A 27,329-nucleotide genomic window follows, 5' to 3' on the forward strand; every position below is an offset into this window, starting at 1 on the left:
TCCCTGCCCTCCCCTCCTCCCCAGCCCATCCCCAGCCCACCCCCACCCACTCCCCTTCTCTCTGCCCGACCCACCCCTCCCCCCACCCCAGTCGCGTCGCACCCCCTCCCCCAGCCCCAACCCCCGTCGCACACCCCTGCCCCTCCGCCCAGCCCCGTCGCACCCCCCAGCCCCAACCCCCGTCGCACATCTCAGCCCCAGCCCCAGCCCCTCCCTTCCCCTCCCCGCCCTGCACCCCTTACCCAAAAAAAATTTTATTTTTATTTTTTTAAATTTTTTTTTAAAATTTTTAAAATTTGTTTATTAAAAAAAAAATTTTTATTTTTTATTCAAAAAAAAATTTATTATTTTTAAAATCTAAGGAAAAGACGAAAATACCCCTGTTATTTTGACAGAAAAATTAACGGAGGTACTATTTTGACACAAAATGAAAGTTGAGGTACTTTTTTGCAAGTTTTCAAAGTTGGGGTACTAAATTGATACAAAATGAAAGTTGAGGTACTTTTTTGCAAGTTTTCAAAGTTGGGGTACTAAATTGATACAAAATGAAAGTTGAGGTACTTTTTTGCAAGTTTTCAAAGTTGAGGTACTAAATTGAAACAACATATAAAGTTGAGGTACTAAATTGTAATTTGCTCATAAATATTTTATCAATCTAACTATAAACTTCCACCCATTTTAAGGATTTTAAAATTATAATCACGTTGCATATATTTAGGTAACTGAAACTTAACTCAGAGTTTAAGAATGAACCATAGTGGAATGGTCTTAAGTACCTTATAGTTAATAATTCATAACCTAATACTTTCTATTGAGAGGAAATTACACCATTAATTCATTTATTTCATTATTGATGAATTATATCATACTCCCTTTCAAGTTGTGAATCTTATTGTCCTCCACCTTTGGACAACATTTCTTTTTCTTTATGTGTCTAAAATCTTTAAGCTAATGAAGCATATATGCTTGCTTTTTCTCAAATCTTGGATTGAAAGTTTATGATATGTTATATGAAGCTGTCTGTCTGCTTTATATATTCTCTCTAAATGAAAAGAACTTTTCCAACCTCAGTGAGTCAATGATGTCTAAAGGGATGATAAACTGATTTTAAGTAAGTTATCTTATTGGTATCTAAGATTTGCTTTAAGAAGGCATTTGTAATAATAAGAGGGTATCCCTTAACTAAAAAAGGATATGTCCAATATATATATATATATATATATTTGTAGAGGGAATCTAGGGTCTACTCATAGGGAATAGAGTCTGAGCTAGGAGTTTGGAGGCTTCCTAAAAACAACAATATGTCTAATTCCTAAGCCCTCTGATTCTCTGAAAATTAACAATATCACACACTTTGGAGTCTTGGACCCATTTGGTCTACTACTACACAGTAATGTAACCTAAAGAAATGATATACTACAACAAAGTACACACAATGACACTCTTTTAATGCTGCAAAACAACAATAAATTCGTCCTTCACAGCAATTAAAGCACCATCTTCTTCGGATTTGTCCTGCTGATAAATAATGGTCCATCAATGTCTGCAAAAGACAGAAAGTTGGACTGACATCCATTTGGCAAGTGTGGCTTCAACTTTCAACTTTTAGGTAAATGTAAATGTAAGATGTAGTCAGGTAGGTAAGATTGTAAATCTGTGAGAACTAACAAGGTGGGGTGCTAAAAAAGTGGGGAGTTATTTTAGGGTGTCAAAAATTGTGAGATGGAATTGTAATATTGTATACGTCTTCCTTCTCATAGCTACTAATCGCGTGCTACTTAATGGAATGATTGTAAAAAAGAGGCACTCGTATACGTCTTTCTTCTCACAATTATTCATCACGTGTACGTTGTTCGGTGAAATGATTGTGAGAGGGAAGTGAGGCAATTGTGTGCGTCTTCCTTCTCACACTTATTCATTATGTGTTACTCAATAGAATGATTATAAGAGAGATGTGTAAATATCCGTCTATCGAGTGTTATTTCTAGGAATTTTCAAAAAGCATATGAGTTTCTTTTAAATTATTTTTCATATACTACTAACAAAAGCAAGGTTGAACAGAAACGCTTCACACAAAAGCATTTTCATACAGACAAAAGTTGAGTTTGATGTGCAAGTACAGACCAGAAAGCAGATAAGTAATCCAGAATAAACAAATGTTCAATTGCATTCCTGAAGACCTTCCATATTCATTGGGGGATTTGTGGAGCATCAATAATACTCATAACTAGCTTAGCTAGTTATGAATGACTATAGTGGCAATGAAGGGACCACCAGCTGTCCTCCCAAAATTATTCCTCCATTGATGCTTTTATTGAAAACAAAAAGTAAATGAAAGATCAGCTCACTGCTTAATTACCATGTGAATAATTTACACACACACACACATATGTATATATACATGCTCATTCTATTGAGGTATACCTCAACATAAATAGCTCCTTCTATTGAGGTATACCTCAACTTATTTATGTTGAGATATACCTTATTAGGGTCCACCCGAATCGTTTTGTGTCGATCCGAACCGTTCGTAAGGATCATCTTTATTGATATATATATACCATTGTTCTGTATGCACTTTTTATGAGTCTAAATGAAGAGAACCACCAAGCTCCAATAACCTGGGTAGTTAGTGCAGGTGTGCAGGTGTGCTTGTGTGCTTGTGTGCCATACCAATAATGAAATCAGATTTGGAGGAAAACTTTTCTTTTAACTTTTGTACTAAGAAAAGCAGACCTCAAGCTGTTAGAAACCCCACCAAGAACAAGGAGAGTACCCTAAAAAATGAAGAAAAGAGCCAAGACATCAAGACTTGTGGACTTCTATCTGTCAATTGTCATGAATCATGATGCAATTGAAAACATGATTTGGGCAAGTTTGTGGCAGTATTAGACACGTTGAGGCCTCCTTAAGGTTTCAAACAATTCTGCATTCATCATGCTGAAAGCTGAGAGCAATCTTTTCTGTCAACTTTTGCATCACTGCCTTCATCGTAGTTATGATTTAAAGATGACAAAGTGATCCAATACAGATGATATCAAGTGATCAACAAGCTAACAATAATTCATAATTCACGTGCAATGAATTCTCACAAGTACCATTCCTTTCGGAGGCTTATTATTGTCTATTCCAAATGAATCCATTTCAAGTTTTCAACCAATTAAATACAAAAACCACTGATAAGAGAGCATGAAATTAAATTTAGTTTACATCAATAAAGCAGTACAATCTGGGTTTCTTTTCTTATATAATTTTATAATCTCTAGTTATGTACAATTGCGACCTTTTAAACTTTATATTTGAATGCGGATCAAATTCTTATATTTTCTATATTGATATCGCATAATTGCGACGTTTTAAACTTTTATGTAACTATTTTTTATATAAATCTTAAAAAGTAAACCATAAAACTTAATCATTCAATCATAAATCCTAAAGCAACATCAATTCAGCCATGAGCACATTATTGTTTGTTTTTTTTTTTCCGGGAATAAGCACAATATCAAGGAGATGCTACTTCTAACTGTTTTTTTTTTTTTTTTGGATGCATTTTTGGGCCTAGCCCATATTAAAATATGGACTGAGCTAGCATCATAAATGGGGTTTTTGGGGCCCAGACCCAACTCTTATAAGCTCAAATGCTTCAATTTGGCGCGAACCCACTCTGACTCTGAGTCTCCTTCACCATGAGCACAGTACCAGAACTAACCGATCTCTTCGCCAGGCTCGCTTCCCACCTCAACTCCCAAAACGACGCGTCGTCCTCATCTCCTCACACTGCCAAAGAAGAAAGACTAGACGACGCAGCTCTGGACCTCTCAATTTCCAAGCTCAACCAATCTTTGAACCTCAACGACAGTTCTAGGGTTAGGGTTTTGGACACGGTCCTATCTCTAATGTGCTTCAAAGCACCCCAGGTCAGCTCTCTCAAATTAGGGATTTTTCTTAGACAAAATTGATAGAATTAGGGTTTTTCTCATCTGTGTAATTTTATTGTATTGTTTTAGGTTTTCGATTCGGTCATTGAGTATTCAGTGAAGACAATTGTCACCGTTTTGTCGTCTTCCATTCGTTGCAAGGTCTTGCGGTCTCCAAAAGACGAGACTTTGCTGATCGGAAGCTCGATTTCTCACCGTGATTGGGGCCATTTGATCGAAGCGTGTGCTGATATTGTTGGGAAATTGGAGGGACATGGTGGGCATACACTCTAATACTAGCTCACTTTTTGTCCTAAATTTGTTATTTGCAATTTTATCATATTCTAGAAACTAATCTTTTTATGATTTAAGTCTAACATGAGTGTGGTTTCAATGTGTTTGAAGGTAAGCTTTCGGATTCTTTACTGTGTGCCATTGTGAGAGTTGCGAGTTCCGCAACTTTGTACCAGCATCATGCAAGCCCCATTCTTGACGTGAAATCAGTGGATACAAGAAATACCTTGATTTCAAAGCTGCTCTGTCACTTGCCTAGAGAAAATGTCCTTGAGAACAACCAAATACCACTCAGGTTATTGGAAATGGTTTTGTCTAGTTTGCAAATTCTTTCAGCTTTTTTGTGTGTTCTTAAAGTTAAAAATGTGGGTGTTCTAACTTCTGTGCAGATTGCTACTGTGGCATCTTGACCCGCTAATTTTGAAGCGTGATGTTTCGAACATTTTGCAAGAAACCATGGAGAGGCCATTCCTTTGTTTGAATAATAAATTTCATGAGAGTACTGATTGGCGCTACATTATCACATCCTTGGTGCTTTCTCCCATTATGTTTGTTGAGGCCAGAGCTTTGCTGCACAGATGGTTTCTGGTCACGTGAGTCCATTTCTCAATGACAAGGACGTTTAAGTTCGTTCTGTTGTAAATTTTAGTTAGTTATTTGTCATGCTTGAAGAAACTAAAGTTTAGCAAATTGATTCTGAATGCAAAGTGGTAATTTAATTTGATATGGTTTGTTGATATAATCTACTTTTGCATCAGGGGACTGGCTTCTGTGCTAGAGCTTCTAATTCAATTGGTCTCGTTGACGTTAGATGTGATTTCGAGACCAATGTGCTGGGATATATCAGTGGAACTGGGAGCAAAGTTGCCATTTTCTAATGCTTATTTTCCGTACAACCAACACTTATTAAGGACCTTGGCTGGACCCCTCTCTTATGATGGTCTCCTACACTTGGTGCATGAGACAAGTGAACCAGTACCTTGTACCAATAAACAACTTTATCCAACTACTAAGCCACCTGCAATCAAGGCTACAACAATCGATCACAAATCTATCTGGTAATTTCTTACCCCATGATCCATGTGAAAACAGATGGCATCTACACCATCTCAGTCCTACAACCCAAGACTGATCCACAAATGTTGCATAGTAGGTCGCTCGCCATCAACTTCCCAGATTGGTTCTACTTTGCTTCTGCAGTGCTCTTCTCGGAGAACAGTTCTCATGACAGTTGTCATCCAGAATGTATATTGGGGGCATCAAGAGTTGGAAGAACACATCATGAAGAACTACCTTCAATTTTTGCAGCAAGGTACATTGCCTGGATTTTGAGTCCTGCTAGTAAATCTAATCAGGATGTGCTTGCTGATTGTTTGATTAAAATATCAGAGTCTTGGGCTTTTAAACAATTTGGCTCAGGTACACAAGACAAAGAAGCATTTTGCTACAAGAAGAAACTCAAGAAACAAAGATTCTGTGAAGACGACAATACCTCAACAAGAGAGTATAATTACCAAACTATTGCAGTCTGGCTCAATGGATTCAATAATATATACACTGGTTATTGCAATGAAACTGTTAAGCGTTCTGTATTAGGTAAAACAAAACCATCCTGTGATCTCAGTCTGCAGCAAAATGTCTTGTTCCGGAGAATCTTGCTAGGCATCTTGCTTGGTTGCCCCCATTATATCAATGAAGATGGATGTGAATTGCTGCTGCATTATGCCACAACTAGTAGAATTTTTCAGTCAAGAGAAACTAAGACTGCTGTATTGAAGCATGTAAAATGGAACTCCAAAGGCCATAAGAACTCAACGGCATGGAGTGATGAATGTAATGAAAAGGAGGTTATAGCAGGTGCTTGTCTTGTCTTCAGTTTAACGGATATTATTGAAAGTATGTCTGCTTCACTGTTTGAGACTGAAGAGGCTGGTGTAGACTTTATTTGCCGAGTGAAAAAGAAGGTCAGCAAATACTTGATAAAATGTATCAAGAGGCTAATCCAACTCAAAATTGATGATGGAAATTGGGTGGTAATGGATCTCTGCCGTAGATTGGAGCAGTGGAGGCATCAAGGACAAGAGGTATTAGAGCTCCACAAAGATCTAGATGATGTAATTCATGTTTTGAGTCAGAGAACATGTTCTTTTCCTGTTTCATAAATTTGAAACGACTATGTAAATTTGAGTTTTCCTTTTGTTTAGGCTCAGGCCGTATTATGATCTCCCTAACGGGTGCTAACCTTGATGTCACACTGATGAAGTGATGCTGGAGGTGATAGAGGGAGGAGGGATCAGGGATGTGGTCTAAGAAAATCTGTTCTCTTTGTTGTACCAAAGATATGTATAGAATATGATGTAAAAGAAGACAATTTTGGAAATATAATTTTATTTTCTCTGGAAAACCAACGTTTACCAATATAGTTGATAACTTAATACAACCATTTAAAAACAAAAACAACAAAATTTGGGCGTATGATATGAATGTCCTTAGGCTGAAATAAAAGCCACGACGTCATCCAAAAGTAATGTCTATTACTTTTCATTTATTCTTGCAAAGAAAAAGCAATGCAATTGCTTTTCCCCAATCTGTTACAGAAATTGAAAATGCTTGCGCATATCTAAGGACTACAAACTTTGCATGAAGCCCTAGGTAATATCATATAGAGCTATATTTGGCAATAATAGATTTTCTATGTACACAAGCAAGCATTTTTCACTACCAACTTTTGTCATTGGCCAGATGGTCCGCGCAGTATGCTTCTAAACTGGAGACTTCTTGCCAGTTCCAATCACAATACCTTGGCAATCTGGGATTCATAATCTTGAATCACTTAGATGACAGGAATTTAACGTGGTAACCAAACCAAGCCTTTATGTATTGAAGATGAACTAATCTAATCTACAGATCCACTGGATCTTAGCTGCAGACAGCCTCAACTGAGAGCTTCTTCATGCTACCGGGACATGGATCTCCTCCAAAAACTTCAGGAGCTACAGTTACTGAGCAGGATTGCTTTCCAATGCAGTTCTGCAAGAGTAAATAAATATCAGTATTAATACACAATCTGAAGAGAGTTCAAATAAGCTAGAATCAGGAAGGTATTGGCATACCTTTTTAGGTGCATCGTAAGACTTGAGAGCATGACAGCTCCCTTCTCGGAAACTTCCACATGTCCCCTGTGGCAGACCATAGCTAGCAAACTTGATATCAGAGATTTTCTGCCCAGGCGGACACCACAAATGGGCTTTTGGTCTGTTGATTTTGCCAGAGGCTATCATTTGTGAGCTTTTCATTGTTGGTTGCCCATCAAATATATCAGCACAGACACTTGCTGTTGTTCTTTGGACCAAAGAAATCTTAGTTGGATCACCACCCCATTCTTCAAACACAACCAGTAGATTCCCACTCGGGTTCAACCATGCCCGTGGAACATGGTACCTGCACATAATAGCTCTACCATGATTATTCAAACTGACAAAACAAAGGTAGAATAGAAGTGTAAGAAGATGAACTTTTCTCACCATCTCTGAGAGGGCTCCCCACAATTAGTTCTGCATTTCTTATCATCATAAGTTCCAGCATAATAACAATCACCACAACTACCACGGGCTGTATATCCCGGCCAGTGGCGTCCAATGCTCTGTCCATTTATCCATATTTGACCTTTTCCCATGCTACCCATATCTAAAGCTAATGGGGCATTTCCTGATGGTGCATTAAAAGTAGCCTGGAAATATCACAGAATAAATTAATATCTTGTCGTTGATAAAACTCCAGAAGCATGATGGACATGCAATAAATGGGCGTTGGAAGTTTACTGACCTTGTACCATGTAAGAGGTTGTTTCTGAGCAATTAATGATCCTTCTACCCATTCAACAGAAGAACTCCCACTAACAGTATGGAGGCTTAAAGCTTCACCTTTCAGACCAATCTGCTCAGCACACATGCCAACAAGTTATAAGTCTTGGGTTCAATTCTTGCTAAGGGGATAAAGAAAAGGAAGCTTTGCTGTTGATTGACCATGTCAAAATTTTCAGCATCCTGGCAGGGGAAGAAAGTGGAACAGAAAAACTGAAAGCCAACAAACCTTGTAGGTCCATTTCCACCGTGACATGTCCCATGTTCCCGAATTCAGACCCTTCAATGTGATTGGGCCTAGAACTCCCGCATTCCATGTCTCAAAATGCACACCAACATTCTGATTACATTAAACCATAGAAAATCCATAAATGTCAGCTGCCATCTGTAATGTTTCTAAAAACCATGATCCTTGAGACTATGAGAGTGAGGGAACTAACCGGCAGACCCACAGATACGCTAAGTAAGACAAGCTTGTTGATGCCAGCTCTCAGATTCACATTGTTACTAAAAGTTAATTTAGGATTCTCCAGTCCCCCATACGCAGTTCCTGCAATAAAGGTAGACAATTTGTCAACTTAAGTTCATTCAGCAGAAGCACTAAACAGATTTAAATAGAAAGTCATCCTCTTTTATCTACCTGATAGTTGACCATTGATGAAAACATGCAAGGCATGCCCAGCTGAATAGATAGTGAGAAGAGGCAACTGTCCACCCTTTAGAAATCCTTCATCAGGCCTTATTGTAATACTGGGTAGCAAAAATTAAAATTACTAAGTTAGAAAGAAAAGAAAAACACAACAAAAGTATCAAAAGAATTACAATGAGATAGTTACTTTCCCAATTAAATTCTCAAATAAGGTAGAACTATGGTTGGCTTAAAATACTTACTCTGTCATATACCACAAGTAGTCTGTAGCATCCCTAGTGATATTTATCTGCTCCCACAACCCATCCAATGTAGTTGAATCAGCATCATTAGAAGAGGCAGTTTCTTCGATGTACGACTGCCAAGGAAGTGCACTATTTACTGGTGTCATCTTCATCTGCGAGCTTTGGGCACCAAGCTGTACATAGATAACAATCCTATGTCAAGATTCACTCTAGGGAATCTCAAGTAGAAATAATTTCTATAGAGAAAAGAGGATCTTGAAATTACGAATAACATTGTAGACTGAAATAGGGAATAAATTAAAAATATGCAACATAACCAACAGTCTCCCCCTCACCCTTGCAGTGTTGAAAACTTCAGTTTTGCAGTCAGGGAGAATGCTGATGGACCAAGGTGGCAGGTCATATTGCACATTTCCAAAGCTCACTTTGGCAGAGGATTTTGTGTCATAATTTGCAAGGAATGCAGCACACCCAGACTTTGACCTGAATACATGAGCCTACAACGATAATAATCATGATAATGAGGAGCCTAGTAAATTTCAAAGAAGAATGAGGTTTATGGTTTTGTTATTTTCTAGCTAGCTGAAAAAAACCTTACCTCTTGACTACTTCCAAGTGATGTCCTCGCAGGATCAGCAGACACTAAAGCTGACTCACACAATTTGATGGCTTTATGTAGATCTCTCAAATGTCCCCACTTTGGTTCCCTAGTCAGACCTGGCATAGTAGATAGACAAACTCGTTTATATCAATGTGCAGTAATATGTCTTTGCACATGTTAAGCAATTTCCTAGTTTGATGCTTGAGAAACACATGTAATTGACTTCCTCTAAGATGATGTTAGGTATAAAGTAGGATGCTTTAAATGTGTAAAGTAAGGATTGTAAGCCAAACTTTACTACTAGTCTAGGATGCTAATCCTATTTGCATACCATATTCATCTAGAGGGGCATCATAGTCATAGCTGGTAGCAATAAAGGGGCCGCCAGCTGTTCGGCCAAAATTTGTTCCGCCATGGTACTGGAACAAAAAGGGAAAAAAAGACAATAAAAATTAGAAAATATACTCTTGGTGATCAAAACATCTGTTAAATAAAATTAACTTGGAAATACAAGGAGGACAACTAACCATGTAATAGTTCACAAAAGAACCACCATTTTGTATGAACCTTGCAACTGAAAATGCCAAGTCTTCTGCAGGTCTAGTGGGAACTGCCCCACCAAATTCTGTATACCTGTCATATATATATATATAGCGGCCGCCTTAGGAAAGAATTTGAAGAATAATACAAGAATGTACCTATACAACAGGCCTGTAGCAATAAATTTTTGGTCTGTACAGGCAACATGTGTGACTTACCAGCCAGTCCAGACTTCTGTCCACATTTTGGGTTTATAGTTCTTGTTTGGAGTGAAATTTTCACAGTAGAACCCATTGCAGGTATCGATCTGTCACATAATAAATGATAAGGTTTCAGAGATAAGAACAGAAATATCTTGAAGCTTTCATTTTCTATTTTTTTCTGGGGGGGCTACAATCTTGAAGCTTTGTTTATTACAATTAATAGCATAATTTATTCGACTGTACAAATTCAATTACTGACAAACCAACCCAAATGAATTGATTTCTAAACCTGCAAAAAAATAAAAAAAAATCTCCTAAACTGAAGATTCAACTCCCAGAACATATAATTATTATCAAACAAGTAGAAGACATCTTCATTGTACTTGTCATTACAAAACCGAATTCAGAGAAAATGGAGAGAGTGAGAACTTCAGATCTGGAGAATTCTCAAAAATCTACAACACAAGGCCACCTAAGTATTTAAGTTGACAACCTACTCTTTAAAAACTCCACCAAGAAAGGAGGGTGACACTAAATGAAGGACAGTTATGCAATGCTTGTACAGAAAATGACAACAAAAAAGTAGAAGAAAACGTTGAAAAAAATGTGCAGCAGAACAGCTTACAACTGGGTCGGGGGCATCCTCTTGCTTGCACATAATCCATGGGACTCCAGTTCCAAGACCCACAGCCATTTGAGCTGCCCATTTGGTATAAGCTTTACCAGGGGCACCAATTTCCCACTCCACCGGTCCAAATTCATTTTCAATCTGTCCAAATACAAATTATAAGAAAAAAAAAAAATTAAATGACATTCCTGCCCATGTACTGCCCAATATTTCCTCAGCTAATAAAAACAAAAAGAAACAAACCCTGTTAAATTTTTAAAAAAATTGAGACTATTAAGTACAAAGAAAATTAACCCACTTCTAGAAACATGGCAAAGACTAAATTGAAGTAATTTTCTCACCTGAGACAGAATTATGGGGCCTCCCTGAGTTTGAAACAGCTTTTCTTCCTTCATCATACTGACAATTTTCTCTGTGAATTTTTGCATTGCCGCCTTCATAACAATTAATTAGAAATGAAATTAGGTTAAAAATATATATTTTAAAAAAATGCATTGGTAATGAAAGGTTCCTACTGCCCAACCTTGAAAGGCTCGTTGTCAGTTCTAAAAGCAATTCCCGGAACATATTTCAGCCACACAGGGAATCCCCTGTATCAGAAACAGAGTAATTAATATAACCATATTTACATAAGAACAAAATCATAAATTTTCTTCCTTTCAGTCTTGGCTAATTCTGTAAAATACTTCTTTTTAATTTTACCCGAAGTTCCATTCAGCACATATATAAGGGCCAATCCGGAGATTAACATAGAGGCCTGCCTGTTGCACCAGCTTGATGAACTTGACCAAATCATATCTATCCTCAAAATAATACTGAAAATTTGACAAAACAAGTCAAACTGTCAATGAGTATAATTTTAAACCAGAGCATAACTATATTGCAATATGAAATATAAAAAGAAAGAAAATTATAATGCATTTGCATTACTTTTCCTAGAGAAGGCTCATGCCCATTCCAAAACACATAGGTCTGAATAACATCCAAGCCTCCATCTTTGGCCTTCTGTATTAAATCAGGCCACATCTGTAAACACACACACCAAAAAGAAAACCCACAATATCAAAATTTTGTACTAAAACTAAACTGTTGAGAATTTTAATGCAATACCATAGATACCCATGAGTCAAAAGTCTTAAAAACCAGCACAAATACAAAACAAAAAGATAGCTTTGAACCACATTGGCATTATTGGTACCTCAGGTGTGCTTCTGGGATAGTGAATGGACCCAGAAATGAGAATCCTTTTCTGCCCATTGATTATTATGGCTCTGTGGTCATAACTCACAGAGGCAGTAGCAGAAGAAAAAAGCCATGAAACCGAAAACAGTAGCAGCAACATGTTGGCCTTGGCCCTCAACATGTTTTTACAGTTCCACATTGTTTGAACTCCAAGACCCATTTGAGCCTCTGTGTCTCTCTCACTCAAAGCAATGGCCTTTATATATATTTGTTTTGTTTTATCTCATCTGAATATTTTATGTCTTGGGATTTGGTCTGGGTGTTTGAAATTGAGCACACGCTTTCTTTTTTGATGCTTTTGATATTGAAAAGAGACAGAAAGAAAGAAACAGAGTGGCAGAGTTGAAGACTTGAAGTAGTGAATGTATGGATTTGATGGGTGAGGTGGGGGGAAGGAAGTTTGGTTTGGTTGTAGTTGTGGAGAGAATGGGTGGCTTCCTCAACTGCTTTATATAAACATTTTCAAGAATGAAGAAATGCAAAATATGCAAATGGGAAGGGAAGTGGGGGACCCACTTCTCGACCTTTTTGGGGGGTGCCACCCTCTCTGAGACTCTGACACGTAACTTGGCTCTACACTAAAGTACACAAAATTACCATGGACCAAAAACAAAAAAAAAGTAACAAATTTACCAAGTATTGTTTAGTTTAGGCCTTGGTAAACGCATAGACGTGGGTATTACTTATTCTATTAAGTAAATGTTTAAGACCACAGAAAATGTTTAATGTCAAGTATTGGGTCTTTAAAAAAGTGACAAAATTGGGTGTCCTTAGAGGGATTTTCAAGAGTAAGAATAACAGAGTTTTATTCTTTTATTTTTTGTCTCAAGATAATTCATAGAATTTATGTGCGAGTAACTTTGAAGTAAAGAGAGTAACTGATTCAAGGGTACGCATAATTTTCATGATATTTTTTTTCCATAAATTTCATTGCCTCAATGGGTTTTTCTAAGATTTTCTTGAGATATATTTGCTAGACATTATGGCAGATACTCTATATTAATTATGTTCAAGATAATCGTTCTTACACAAAGATTACCACAATCCCAATATGTTATAATTTATGAATTATAGCAAGTTTTGGATTATTCTTCTTTGTGATCCAAAGTTTTCGGTTTCAAGAAAACAATAATAATGCAAAGGTCAGCCTTCTTTTAACATTTATGAAATTGTTGGAGCTTATCCTTACAAAGTATCTAACTGATTTCTTTGACCCATATTTTGCTTTTTTTAAAAAAATAGGAATATGAAGTTAATTTGAATTAGTAATATATGCCACTCATTTAAAGAGAAATTTTGTTAGTTACTTTTAAGAAGTTTTCAGCTCATTAGTTAGTTCAAGAAATTTCGTTCAAACATATCTATTACGAAACTAATTTAACAACGAATCTTATAGCAAAAATTGGTCGAGGTTTGAATAATCTCCTTAACTTTGGACACATTCTTTAATTTCCTTATATTATGGTTAGTAGGTATAGTCATAATGTAATGCGAATCGGCTGTAAATACGGTTGCCGTTGATAGTTTTTATTTTGTGTAAACAATAAAAAAAAATGCCAATCATTATGATATATCAATTTCATTTGACAAAAACAAGAAGAAAGAACGATGCATCAATGGTTAGCTATGCTTTGTCCAAAACATACAAGAAAGCATGCATAGTGACTTTCCATGCCGGCCAACGAATCTAATAAATATTGTTTGGGAAGAAAAGATAGTACTATAAACATAAGTGGAGGGGAAGTTGGTCCCACCAAGATTTGGATTTCATTTAAGATAAGGATTTTTCTTTCCTCATGTATATAAGAAATTTGACGAAGAAAGTAAGAAAGATTCTAGATTTTTGCTTAGGATAAGGAAGGAGATCAAACCCTGTTTTTTTTTCCAATGTATTAAAATCATTCACAGCCGAATCTGATTTGCTTACTATATTTTTTATGTAGATATTGTGTTTATTATCAAACTTTTGTTAATTTCTTGGTACACAAAATAATGTTATTTTCATTTAATTGTCAATTTGTCATCCATCCATGCTGCTTTTCTTTTAAAGTGCATATTCATTTATGCTTTCTAGGATATAAACCTGTGAGTTGATAGTAAAAGTTCCTAACAACATACTATTTGTTGATAAGAATAGGAATCAAAGGTGCATGCAAAACAACAAATGGGTTGCGTTGGTTTTCACGAGTTGATCCAAAAAGTCTATATATATATATATATATATATATATATTGATGTGTACAAAAGTCAAAAGACAATAAGACATATAGTAAGATTTAAGAGAGAAAAAAAAAAAAAAAAAGAAGGAGAAATCGCCTTAATTAGGCGAGTATTTCAATACAATATATATTCATTCTTTGAAGAAATTTATTTCTTTGGTCATATTCATTAATATTATCAAGAACAAGTTGCCACATCTATTGCTAGCAAGCAGTGATGCTGTTCTTTGACTCAAAAAAATTTCCAGTTTCCACTCTGGACATGCCGGCTACCAATCGTGACACGCCACGTGCAAAGTAATTAGTTCCCCAAATACTATTATTCATTTTTACTCCACCTTTTTTTTTTTTTTTTTTTTTTTTTTTTTTCAGATACTCCACCTTCACTACTATGCCAGTTGGTGCAGTTCATGGAATCATGAGTAACTAAATTGCAGCTTACGCCTACAAAATACAAATACATGATCCCCTACCTGAGGAGCAATTTTCAGAGAAACTCATTAATGTTTTGTTGGCCTAATTTGAATGCTAAAAGGGTTCCATAAATCAATAAATAAATAAATCAATGCTTTTACTTTTCTTTTATATAAGTCAACAATTTGCTAATAATATAGCAATCACAATTAGAGTTATAATAGAAATGAAATTACCAAATTATAGTAATGATTTAGTTCCGGGTTGTTTAATTGCAATGACAAATATTTGAAGCAAAAATTCGCCTAAATTGAGCTGTATATATTGTCCTGTCTTTAATAATGTAGGAAAAGTAGAAAAGAATCATTGCTTCAAAATGAATCCATGTATTCCTAACAGGAGCCATGGTACGTAGCGTTAGTTGCTCACTTGTTCATACGTTGCTTTCAAGTGTTGATGGTGTTTATGTGAAAATACTCGTGACATTTCTTTTTTTATCATTTTTCATGTATTAGTAACATGATTAGTTATATTGAGATAGTTGTATATATATATACACACTTGTAAAACGTAAAATTATTCACTATAAAACCTACGACCATATATAAGCTATTGTCAAAGCTAGCTAGCATTTTTCTTCCTAAAAATTATTAAAAAAAAATTGCATTAAGTTAATTGGTTGCCTTGATGATCATGTCTATTATAATGGCTAAATGTAAATCAGAAGTTGACTACATCTTTTTGTAGCAATCAGAAGAAGTTTCCCAAAATAAAAGACAAAAATTATTATATATGGAGGTCGTTATAGAATAGAACTATAATTTGGTGACCAGTGACCTAACATTGATAAGTTTAGTTTAAGACAATGAGTCTTTTATTAATTTGAACAAAATAAAAATAATTTCAATTGCATAAATTCACACGTGTAAGTATTCTAAATATCTTCTTTGATCAGCTACCTCGAGATCGGTCCAATTTCCGACTCATTATATAAATAAATGATGCAGATCATTATACCATTAATGTATTTGTAATCTAATTAATTTAATGTGGCAAAAAGCGTATTCATCAAACAATCAAAGTTATTAAAGCTTTTGATGAATTAAATAATCATTTGATTCGCATGGCGTGGCACATTACTCAAACTCCAGTAGATCCTATTTTATCTCTCTAAGCACACAAACATTGTTTGTACATCAATCATATCATAGTAGTTTATTAAGCAATATAATGGGATTTAGTTATCTCTACATCCTGAAGTTTTGAATTCGATTCTTCAATATAAAAAATTTATATACATATTTCAAGTTTTACCTAATTAATAAAATTAATTCATAGCGTGCATGTTATTTGGTTTAACACATGATTTATGTGATATACACACAAAATAAGTGTGGGTGATACAATTTTTTTAATGCTATACATACTCGGTTACATATTGGGAAAGGAATCCACTACCATAAAACTATAAAAGAGAGATAGGAAAAAAAAAAAAAAAAAAAAGGGTATTATATTTTAAAATATTTCATGGGCAGATTAATTTAATGAGATAAGACATGAATGCATGAAGACTTTGCATAGTTTGGTCTTTCAAAAAACGATCTGTGAAAATAGTACTTGTCTTCCTCTATCAAGACGCAATGATATGCATCTTTTTATGTCCTCACATACTTTATGTTTTCCTTGGGTGAGCATAAGAAAATTATACATATATTAACATGTGAAAATTCTTTCTGCTAAATTCTCTGAATGCAGTTCCAAAGACCCTGTTTTTTTTTTCTAAATTTTTAAGTTTTTATTTTTAGTCAACTATTATCTAGAACTTAAATTTAGGGTTTAAATCTTAAATTTCGAATGATATTTGAATAGTTCTACTTGTTATTTAACAATTTATATTCAAACGATAAGGAACCAGAGTGTACATATATATAATTTGAAAACGGTGTTAAAATATTGTATTAGCACCAAAAAAAAAATATTTTAAAGTGCATGCATTGCCGAATTAGAATTATTTTAAAGGAAAAAAAAGAGACTAATCACTTTATTTTGGTTGAGTGGTGAAAACACTGGTAATTGGCTTCCTTTTTAACATTTGTTTATGTGTTGCTGTTGCATTTGCACCTAATTAATCTTCAACAGCACACCAATAAGTTAGTAACGAAACCCTGAACAAATCAATCCTTTAAGAAAAGCAAATTGGTACCAAAAGTGATGAGATGACTTGCTAGCTATCTTGTCATGCAGTTTCATTCATTACGTAGCCAAAAACTATAAATGGCGGGTCCCAAAGCTTTGCTTGTATTGATTTTCGCATTCTTGTATTTTAGTTAAATTAATATATTAATTTAAAAGTAAATTATTAAGAAGATATAGAACCAGGCCCACTTTTGTTATCCATCTCTTTCTTTGTGGACTGGGCCCATCATGTCCATGAAGTTGAGGACGTCACGTTTCAGTCACTTGAAGCCCAAAAGCAAAACCCAACTTCGATCTCATCCAGTCGTTCAATTGCTTTTCTGAAAACATTGAATCAACGTGGGCACTTGACGAACGAGTAGAAGCGATCAAATTGATTTCCGGAAGCACAAAGCAATCTAACAGATTGATCCAATCACACTGTGATCAAGAGGATGATGAAGATGCCACATCAGCCCCATCATGCCAATTGCCCAATTGCATATAGATAAGAAGCGGCATGTATTGTGTGAATTAGATATAACTGTTTAATAGTTATTGTTTAACTTGAATGTATTAAGTGAGATATTTTTTTAATTACACTCGGATAAAATAAAATTTGTTATTGAATATTGTTTAAAATAATTAAGTTAGAGGCAATATGAGAGGCCGAAAAATATGTACCCACCCCTGTAATATAAGACAAGCTTACAATATTCTATTGATTTCATGCAGATGCAACATAACGAGGTCCAAAAGTCATCCTAGGGAACGATAGGTTTAATGATAAGGCAAACAAACGTTTAAGGTTCACCAAACAAGAGGAAAAGGGCCCAATTGGCTAAGGCAGGTTGCTTCTTGTTATGGATGAGTTTGCCACGTTGCATTGAGGAGACTTGATTGGCTATTTATCCAAACTTCTTGGTCCTGTGGGTCCTGTGGGTCCATATCTTCTTGGTAGTAGGCCCATAGTAGGCCCACAGGGCCATTGTGATAAGGTGTTACCCTGTTAACCACAGGGTCGGTGTCGCCTAAGTACCTAACCCAATCGGGTCACCCCATCCTAACAAATTTGACCCTCTTTCCCGTTTGAGATTGTTGTGGAAGACCCAAAAACTGTTGTGGATGACAATTCTTAATTACTCACAACAGTTTTGGTGTTTGGTAAAAAAATTAAAAAGTGTTTTGTCCCATAATTCTCAACTCCCCACAGTAAAAATAGAAAGCAAGTTTGTAGGTGCTTTTGAAAGCTGCAGTGAATTACAACAACAATGAAAATTTTATTTTACCCATAATACCCTCATTTTAGTAATTAGAAATAGTCACAGCAGTTTTACATTACAATTTACCAAACACCTTCATACTGTTTTACACTCAACTACTTTACTTCACAGCTGACTTTACTTCACAGCTGCTTTACTTCACAGCTGTTTTTTCTCACAGCAATCTCAAACTAAGCCTACCTTATAAAAGGAAAAGAAGAATTATGAATTCATAACATTTTTTATGTGTCGATAAAAATATGAGTCCTTAAAAGGTTTTATATCAAATACGGGTGAGTATTGTAATTTGTAAAAAAATTTGATGAAATAATTCTAAGATCCTCTATTTATCATTTTTATAATAATTGGTCAACTATATTTCATTTCACTCTCATCCTTTTATTGGTATTGCGAAAGAATTGAAAAGTAAACAAAAGAAAAATATGATGAAAGGGCGTGCACGGTGCACCTCATCTAGAAGGTTTTAAACCGATGGCTTAATTAGAATTTTAATTCCTCTCGGGGCTGAATTTCTGGTTCATTGCATCCTATCTAGACTCATTGAAATTTGTAACCAAGTTTTTAATTAATATCACATAATCTTTTGCTCTTATTTGCTAAAAATGAATAAACAATGAGGCATGGCTATCAAAATTATGTTTCAACGAGGACCACAATAGTCTAGTTTTCAATATTATACATGACTCATGAGTCCTATCACTGTGATGCGAAAGTCATTAGGTGATGTGCATCAGTCGAAGCGCATCGAAATTTTAATGTTTATCACTTATTCCTTGTTATCCTTGTAATCTAGTTTGGACAACTACTACATCTTCAATTTTTAATATTATAAAATCAAGTTTTTTATAAATTTCAACAAGACAGTCAACCAATGATGACAAAATAAAATATTTTCATATCAAATATTTTGACATATTATATTATTAAATTATCAACATAATTTTGTTTTAATATTTGATATCAAATTCACAGTCTGGTAATATATAAACATTACTTGTATACATGTATAAGGTAGGCCATACTTATCAAGTAATGCAGAACATCAACTTGCAAGTCCACATCCCTGGCAGTATAAATTGAACTGCTGCCGCCCACTCAGTGAAGCATGCCATTCCAAATTTAAGCCACAAAGGCAAATGTGTTTCTTTCAAAGATGTTAAAAGGCAATGGGGTCAGAAAACAGAAAGCCATAAACGGTTGAATACGGCAAAAACAAGTATCTTACTGACAATGATGCGTTTAACAAAACCGAAATTATCCTTAATGAATAGTAAATGACATAATTATATGTGTGTGTGTGTGTGTGTGTGTCATTTTACTTGACAACTAGTTTAATTAGTGTTAGGTATGCTAATTGAAGTTTTAACCAACTCTTAATCTAATTTCTTTGGTAAATATTATAACCCATATCCTAAATGTCTCCATTCTTGGTTAGTTATATGATATCCAGCTGCTCAACTTTCGCTGCTTGACACTGAAAGTTGAAACCACTGCATTTTCATTTATTCAAACAACCAACTACTCCACCTCCATATCAGTCTAGACAAGTCTACAACTAGTTTTCGGTTTTTAATTTCATTGACAAAATGGCTGAAATTTTATTGCAGTACGTACTACTCCACCACACCAGCTACTACTTTCCTAACCAAAATGTATAATTTTTGTATAGGAGAAGTTGGCTAATCACTTGGTTCAATTCCCCCATGTCATGCTTTTGTTGGTTGGGTTGGGACTTGGGGACCAGACCACTGTCGTGGTCTACTGTAATTGAGTCACAACCAACCAATAGGACCAACCAACCAACCAACCAACTAACCACCAGGGGTAGGGGTTAATGGGTATTGGGTTCATGATCCTCACTTCTTATTGACCAAACTCACCACCAGTTGCCATCCTTTTCTGACTTGTTGCTTAAGCAACTCTGGTAGGTTATTGTGGGCCTAAACACACAACTCTTAATCTTGTATTGCAGACTGGCAGTGAGGTGTGTCTTAATCAGATGACTCGTATGGGTTCCAGTATCCTCTGCAATTAATCTGTTTCTCAAAAGCAGGTTATTTTAGAATCCAATTGACCAATTAGTCCACTGATTATGCATATGATAAACCAGACAAATTTAACTAGAAAAGTTTAGCCAGAAGGAAAAATAAGCTAGATTTGGATCAATACCAGTCAATTCAATAGTAATTTATCATTTAAACCAATATTCATGCTAGCAAGAAAAAAACAAAAGTTAAATAGGTGAAGTATATATACGAGGCCAGAAATAAATATATGTTTCTCAACATTTGGTTCTGATCCATTACAAACTTGTGCATGAAACATGAGCTGCTTGAGTGGGGCTGAGATGTCAAACTAATACATCACATGTAGACAGAACAAGCTGTCATTGTTCTGAAAATCATATACAACATGCTTTAATTTGTTAAGGGACTTGCAGATGATTTAAGGGATAAGAAGAAGAAGAAGAAGAAGAAGAAGATAATGACACTTTTATTTCATTTCAAGTGATGCAGATCGATCAAGAGGAGTTCGTTATTGGTGTGCCTCATATTATATAATTATGTGTTGAATTTGACAATTATATATTTGATGACCTTATAAACCACATCCAATCTAATTTCTTGCTAAGGCTGCCACCACATCTCAAATTCTCAATCAAATCCTTTACAATAGTGAACAACCTTATATAGCTACTATCCTTTTTATTTATGGATGCACATTCCTCATCGTGGTCCTACATCAGAGGCTGGAGTAGGTCCTCAGGTATCAAATTATGCTCAGAATTAGAAAAATTTTGTGTTTGTGAGAATATACATATTGATGAAAATAAAAAGTGAAAAAAGTATACTCAAATAACAAACTGGGATTTTTAATACAGCGTTCTTTGACATCTTTTTTTTTTTTAACTGAGAAGTAGTGTTCTATGACATCTTAGATATGCTTAATTGACATACAGAGATGCTTGATTGTATAGTGTTATCCATTGTCAACAAAGATACATTACATGAAGGATTGTTAACCATTTGGATTGTGAGTCTCACGCCAAGTCTCACATCAATCAATATTTGAGAAACACTCACTCATGCGGTCACGCATAGCCAATTTAGGGAAACAAAACTTCAATTTTATCTGTCACTTGTAATTAGTACTATGACAACTTGACAAGGCAAAATCTAAGTATTCCTGAGGGCCGGGCTGCTATAAAGTTTGAGATTCAATACTTGGGTTGATGGCTGCTGGGCCTGTTCAATCTGTACGGATGCCAAGCATGTGGGCCTAATCTAGTTGGACCAGGTACATAATTTAATTGTGTTCAGATAAGAAGACGTCACAGCCTTTGTCTTGTGGGCCTTTGGATGTTTTCCCAAAGAAGTAAATATCCAAAAGAGACCAAATTCCTTGTGAATATTTGTGGGATCATGATTTCCTTAACCCTCGGTTTTACATTACATTAAGCGTTCTCTTCTTCTTAACTGCTTCTAATTGTTCTCTGCTACCGGTTTCCCAACCAAAATGTATAATTTTTATTGTAGAAGAAGATGGCTCACTTGGTTTATTAATTCCCACCTATGTCATGCTTTTTGTTGGTTGAGTTAGGACTTAATTTGGAACCATACTATTCCAAGTGGACCATAACCAACCCAATAGAACCAACCAACCACCAAGGGCAGGGGTAATGCGAAATGGATTCAGCTAGCCCCTCACTTCTTATTCACCAAACTCACTACCGAAAAAAGAAAAAAAAGAAAGAAGAATAATTTCATAGCAAAAAAGATTAGATAATCTAATTGTAACATTAATTGGATGTTCCTATATATCATAATTATAATGTTTAATTAGAAGGAATTTCGACATTAGTATTTCTTTTGACAATCTTAGAAAGGTTTTAAGTTTCGACTCATTCCTCCAAGATAAGAAAAAAAAAAAGTTAAAATAACTTTTTTTTACATTGATTATCTTAAATATTCCATTGTTTGGATGCCAAGCCTGTGGGCCTAACCTAGTTGGAGTCTGTTTCTAATAGTTTGGTATATATTTTCCAATGGCTTATTCATACCATTGCCCCCTGTAAGATACACTTTTTTTCACTTTGCCTCCTGAAACTTAAATCCTCTCAGTTTGCCACCTGAACTTCAAACAGTTGTTGCAAAAAACCCTATGCCGTCAACTCTGTCAATTTTTCCGTTAAAAAAGATGACGTGACACCTATATGGCATAGGTGAGACCCTTTTCTAGTTATGTAACATCCATACAGACACTAAAAATTATAAAAAATTGACATTAAGCTCGAAATTTGCAACGTCCCCTACTCATATAATCATATTTTTTATAATTTTTAGTGTCTGCATGGATGTTACATAACTAGAAAAGGGTTCCACCCATGTCATATAGGTGCCACATCAGCTTTTTTAACAGAAAAATTGACAGAGTTGACGGTATAGGGTTTTTTGCAACAATTGTTTGAAGTTCAGGTGGCAAACTGAGAGAATTTAAGTTTCAGGGGGCAAAGTGAAAAAAAGTGTATCTTACAGGGGGCAATGGTATGAATAAGCCTTTTCGAATTAAAGGTTTCGTTTATTGTTAATTTCCTTGTTCTTGTGGGATTATGATTTCCTTCCTTTTCTTTTTTTATTAAATTTATGATTTCTTTCCTTAACCCTAAAGGATTTGGCTTTAAATTGTCCCACTTTACCTATGGTATTGCCTCACATCCGTTACCCTTTAAGCGTTATTGTCTCCTTAATTTTATGGTACGTCTTTGTTTTCTGATCTTCCTTTCATATATGAATGCCATATTAATCTACTCTTTTATTAAAACTAGATCTGATCGAGAAGATTGAAGCGGCTATCGTAGAACATGGCTGTTGTTACTCCAGAATACGTTATACCCCTTGTTGCTTTTTTGATTCTTGATAAGTTGTTGGAACCCATCGACCATGTCCGATTCGCTGCCGTTTGCAAGGAATGGCGTTATCTTGCAGAACAGCATTATAATCATTCAACGCTACGCTGGCGGCGCCAGGTACTTCCCATGCTGATGATAATCCCTACTAATGGCCCAACAAAGAAAAGAGGATTGTTGTACAGTGTTTCTGAGAGAAAACACTATGACAACATTCAGTTACCAATACCTAGTGTTAGTCCGTGGAAGAAGAAGCACTGTTGTGGGTGTGGCCATGGTTGGTTGGCCAAAGTAGTACTACTACGTATAAATGATACGATCCCTCGAATCCGTTGTCGTATAACTCTTTACAACCCTTTTATAAAATCAGTGCCTATTTGTCTTCCTCTCTTGGAGGATCGTATTTTCCATCCACAATGTTGCGTGAAGGTTATCTTGTCCGCCGATCCCACCTTGAATCCAGACAATTATGTGGTCATAGCATTATGGAATGACACTTTGGATATTGCTTTCATTAAAGCTGGACAACAGAATTGGACTTGGATAAAACTTGTACAGTATTGTAAGTTTTCCAATGCTATATTTTATAAAGGCCAAATCTATGCAATTGACAATGATTCGGGACTGATTTTGTCATTCAATATTAAAAGCAAGCGCCAAGAACCAAAGATACAGCCTACTGAGTTGCAGAGTTGTGGTCAGCCATATCTTGTGGAATCAAAGAAGGGAGACTTACTGCTTGTTCGAAATTTTTTTAAGATGAATGGGAGCTTCTTTAGGGTTTACAAGTTGGTATTGGACAACAAAGATGGATCCATTGTGCAGCAGGTCGAGGTAAAAAACATTGGAGATGAGGCTCTTTTTGTTGGTGATCACAGTCATTCGGTATCTGTTTATGCTTCAAATTTTTTTGGGTGTCAACCAAATTCCATATACTACACCGATTATTCAAGCAATTTTCCATTAGAACGTGATTATATGGGCAATTTCAATTTAGAGGACAAAACCAATACGCAACTTTACTCCAAAAAATATTCTTGGGGCGAGAACATGCAACCTGCATTTTGGATTACACCACTATTTAATGGACGTCTCTGATAGCTAGCTAGCTTGCTTCCGGTACATTCATTCTCTTAATTACGAGAATATGTTATTACTCTAGAGATCTCTATTAATTTTCTCTATATATATATATATATACTTTATGTATGTCTTTCTACCTAATGGAATCACTTGGATTAAAGGATAACTTTTTACGAATGGTTAATATATATATTTTTTAATTAATGTCATCGATCACTGCCACCTTTTTACTGTATATATACTAGCCTTGCTAATTTATTGTGTACCCAGATTTGTACTCTATAGTGAAATTTGTATCTGCTTATCAAACTTAATTCCAAACCACCGACAGAAATGGTATTAAACTTAAACAAGTTAAGATCTTAATTTTGTTTCTTAGTTGATTCATAAGTCTACTTGACACATGTTTAAACTTCAAGGTTAGAGTGTGGACTTATAACTCTACTGTTTAAAAACCAAAGTAGTCACCCGCTCGAACACCCACTACATAGATTCACTACTACATAAACAAACTAAACTATGCATGCCCTGATGACCAGGGTAACAAAAGCCATTACCATGATTATAGTGAGGAGTTGACAGGAATGGTTGTGAATGTTTGTGACATGCAATATGGGTTCAAATAAAATGGTTACGATGCACTCTTGCCAATACTTCATCAGCAAAATCAACCCTTTCAGTCGATGAGGAGAATCGAAATTCTTGAAGTTTGTCCACCAGACCAGCCGGTGATGTTGCTTTCTCGGTTAGTCCAATAATGTACTCAACAACTATGGGATTAATTAGAATATCCCAGCAATGCCTTTAACTTATCGGAAACCCATGTATATATTCAGACTGTTGTCGCTCTCCATTCAAAATTGAAATTTCTGGCACAACTTAGATTGATAAAGGAATAAGAACAAAGAAACAATGGATAACAACGGTTTTAGTGCGTAGAGGCCTTTATATAGGAGCCTAGCTCTCAGTCCCCTAATCCACCATGGACTAGAATTACGGTTTGGGATGGAATTGGGCGGAGCGGGTCAGAGCTCGGGTTTGCAGGCACCAAATTTTTTTTGTAAGTGAGAAAAAATGTGAAAAAAAGAAAAAAGAAAAGTGCAAATAACAACACTCTTTTATAATTATACATCCTTACAGTTGGTTTACGAAACAATGCTGCTTTCAATGACAATGTCGGCCTGCTTGCTCCTCAAGTAAACGAAACAAAGGAGCAGCCCAGCCCAGCACACAACTAATTAGCCCATGACTACCAAGCCCATCTGCCAACTTTATTTATTTATTTTTTAAAAGACGAAATTCTATTGATTAAATTTACGTTGGCTTTGACCACTTATAAATTTATAATATAATAATAAGTTAAGAACACCATTGGAAGATGAACTAGTTTCGGAAATTCTATAATGACAGCAGGCATACAATGCAAAAAAATGGTAATTTTGGTCATAATTGGGCTTGGTTATCACATTCTCGTCCTCTAAGAAGCAAACGAAAACAACCCAGAAAAGTTCCTCTGGCAGAGCTTTGATTACCCAACTCACACTCTGCTCCCGGACATGAAGCTTGGGTGGAATTTGACCACAGGCTTAAACAAGTACTTGACCTCATGGAAATTCCCAGACGACCCATCTACTCCTTGGGAGTTGTTTTTGGTTTTTTTTTTTTTTTTTATGTTTTTGTTTCTGGGTTGTCTTGTCTTTCTCGATCAAGTCGGGACCATCAAATGGACCTCTGTTTCTGTGTTTGAGATCTTTTGGGTTTGTGGCTGGGTATTATTGTAGTGTTTGGGTTGGTGGGTTTTAGTTTCCTTTACTTTTTACATTGTAAAAAATTGAAATTTATGTTGGGGTTGTTGCTTAATAATGAAGTTCTGTTTTACAATTCTAGAATTTCTAGGCTTTCTAGCTGATGAATGAAGGTTGAAATTTCACTGAGAACATTAATCAAACAGTTACAGATACTGATCATGGATAAAGAAAGCTTGGTGATATGAATCAAATGCATATCTGTGTCACCAATTTTACTACCTTGTGCTTTCTATTGAGTTTGCTACCACCTCAACAGCTCTTTGCTGCAATATCCTGAAAGGACTCCAAAAAAGAACAAAGAATTTTTGGTTACCAAGAAAGCTAATTTTTTGAGTTCCAAATATGCATTTCAATTGAAATCTCGATCAGTGACTTGTTCCCACTTGCTCTCACTGGAGTGGCTTGTTAAGTTGTCTTCCACTGCTGGGTACTTTGGCAATTGGGCAGGGCTTCAAAATTCCTGATGTTAATTACCATGGGAATGTTGAAATCAAGAGTTTATTTCTTGATCAGATTCCCCTAGCAGAAACCTCTTGCTGCATCTATCAATTATCAAGTTATCAACATGGTTTTATGTATTTCTACTTTAGATGTTATCATTCTAAAAATTACAACTCCATCACTTAGATACATGGGTGTTTATGCATTTCTACTTTAGTTATCATTCTAGAAATTACAACTCCATCACTTAGATACATGGGTGTTTATGCATTTCTACTTTAGTTATCATTCTAGAAATTACAACTCCATCACTTACATGGGTGTTTTTTGGTACATGCAGATGGAGGGCCTTAACTCCCTTTATAATTTAATTATTTAGGTCTTCAAACTAAATTGAAATTTTTTTATAATTAATATGTTTAATTATTTTAAAAATTAAATATGGGGATTTATGATTTTGTTTCAAAAATTAATTTTCCAACTTGTTAGTCCTGCACTGCACCAAACATAGGACAGGACTATTTTCATTATCCAGGTTGTTAGTCCTGCACTACACCAAACATAAAGGCAGTTCTTAGCTAGCTTAGTCCATGCCAAGCTAGTCCATGCCAGTCCCGATAGCTAGTCCATGCCAAGACAGTCCTGTGAAACAAACGAGGCCTATAAGTGATTTATAAGTCTATTTGATACATCTTCAAAGCTTCAAGCATATATATTATGCTTATAACTCGTACGTGGTAAGAGCATCTATCTTACTAAACTCACTAATGGACATAGGAATAACTGATGAGCACAATACTTCATGACTCCAGCCAACT

The 27,329-nt window shown here is 35.5% G+C and overlaps 3 protein-coding genes across 3 annotated transcripts; 2 read left to right on the plus strand and 1 right to left on the minus strand.

The window, feature by feature from the left end:
- The first annotated feature begins 3,686 nt into the window (after positions 1-3,686).
- On the plus strand, positions 3,687-6,562 carry LOC147285171 (acyl-CoA synthetase family protein). Its single transcript, XM_086245004.1, has 6 exons — positions 3,687-3,917; positions 4,008-4,194; positions 4,323-4,506; positions 4,601-4,804; positions 4,970-5,269; positions 5,365-6,562. The coding sequence occupies exons 1-6, from the start codon at positions 3,687-3,689 to the stop codon at positions 6,371-6,373; spliced, it is 2,115 nt and encodes a 704-aa protein (XP_086101130.1). The 3' UTR covers positions 6,374-6,562.
- Positions 6,563-6,725: 163 nt separating this feature from the next.
- On the minus strand, positions 6,726-12,586 carry BGAL4 (beta-galactosidase 4). The gene is made up of 19 exons (XM_086243713.1): positions 12,139-12,586; positions 11,871-11,966; positions 11,643-11,755; positions 11,464-11,530; positions 11,282-11,374; positions 10,938-11,081; positions 10,328-10,416; positions 10,097-10,202; positions 9,901-9,988; positions 9,567-9,685; positions 9,304-9,465; positions 8,966-9,141; positions 8,715-8,824; positions 8,515-8,624; positions 8,304-8,414; positions 8,037-8,147; positions 7,736-7,941; positions 7,325-7,652; positions 6,726-7,241 (listed from the first exon to the last, which is right to left on the minus strand). The coding sequence occupies exons 1-19, from the start codon at positions 12,340-12,342 to the stop codon at positions 7,131-7,133; spliced, it is 2,544 nt and encodes an 847-aa protein (XP_086099839.1). The 5' UTR covers positions 12,343-12,586; the 3' UTR covers positions 6,726-7,130.
- Positions 12,587-23,134: 10,548 nt separating this feature from the next.
- Positions 23,135-24,277, plus strand: LOC147285173 (putative F-box protein At1g44080). Its single transcript, XM_086245777.1, has one exon. The coding sequence runs from the start codon at positions 23,135-23,137 to the stop codon at positions 24,275-24,277; it is 1,143 nt and encodes a 380-aa protein (XP_086101903.1).
- Positions 24,278-27,329: the final 3,052 nt, after the last annotated feature.

Source organism: Dryas octopetala, chromosome 5 (assembly GCF_963921425.1).
Source record: "Dryas octopetala chromosome 5, drDryOcto1.1, whole genome shotgun sequence".
NCBI lineage: Eukaryota > Viridiplantae > Streptophyta > Magnoliopsida > Rosales > Rosaceae > Dryas > Dryas octopetala.

Bases quoted from the DNA above. Each gene is read 5' to 3' on its own strand.
- LOC147285171 (XM_086245004.1), top strand. From the start codon at position 3,687: ATGAGCACAGTACCAGAACTAACCGATCTCTTCGCCAGGCTCGCTTCC. The intron at 4,805-4,969 runs GTGAGTCCATTT...CTTTTGCATCAG, and splicing joins CACAGATGGTTTCTGGTCAC to GGGACTGGCTTCTGTGCTAG. The intron at 5,270-5,364 runs GTAATTTCTTAC...GTTGCATAGTAG, and splicing joins ATCGATCACAAATCTATCTG to GTCGCTCGCCATCAACTTCC.
- LOC147285173 (XM_086245777.1), top strand. From the start codon at position 23,135: ATGGCTGTTGTTACTCCAGAATACGTTATACCCCTTGTTGCTTTTTTG.
- BGAL4 (XM_086243713.1), bottom strand. From the start codon at position 12,342: ATGGGTCTTGGAGTTCAAACAATGTGGAACTGTAAAAACATGTTGAGG. The intron at 7,942-8,036 runs GTCAGTAAACTT...TGATATTTCCAG, and splicing joins AACCTCTTACATGGTACAAG to GCTACTTTTAATGCACCATC. The intron at 7,242-7,324 runs GTATGCCAATAC...TTACTCTTGCAG, and splicing joins CTTACGATGCACCTAAAAAG to AACTGCATTGGAAAGCAATC.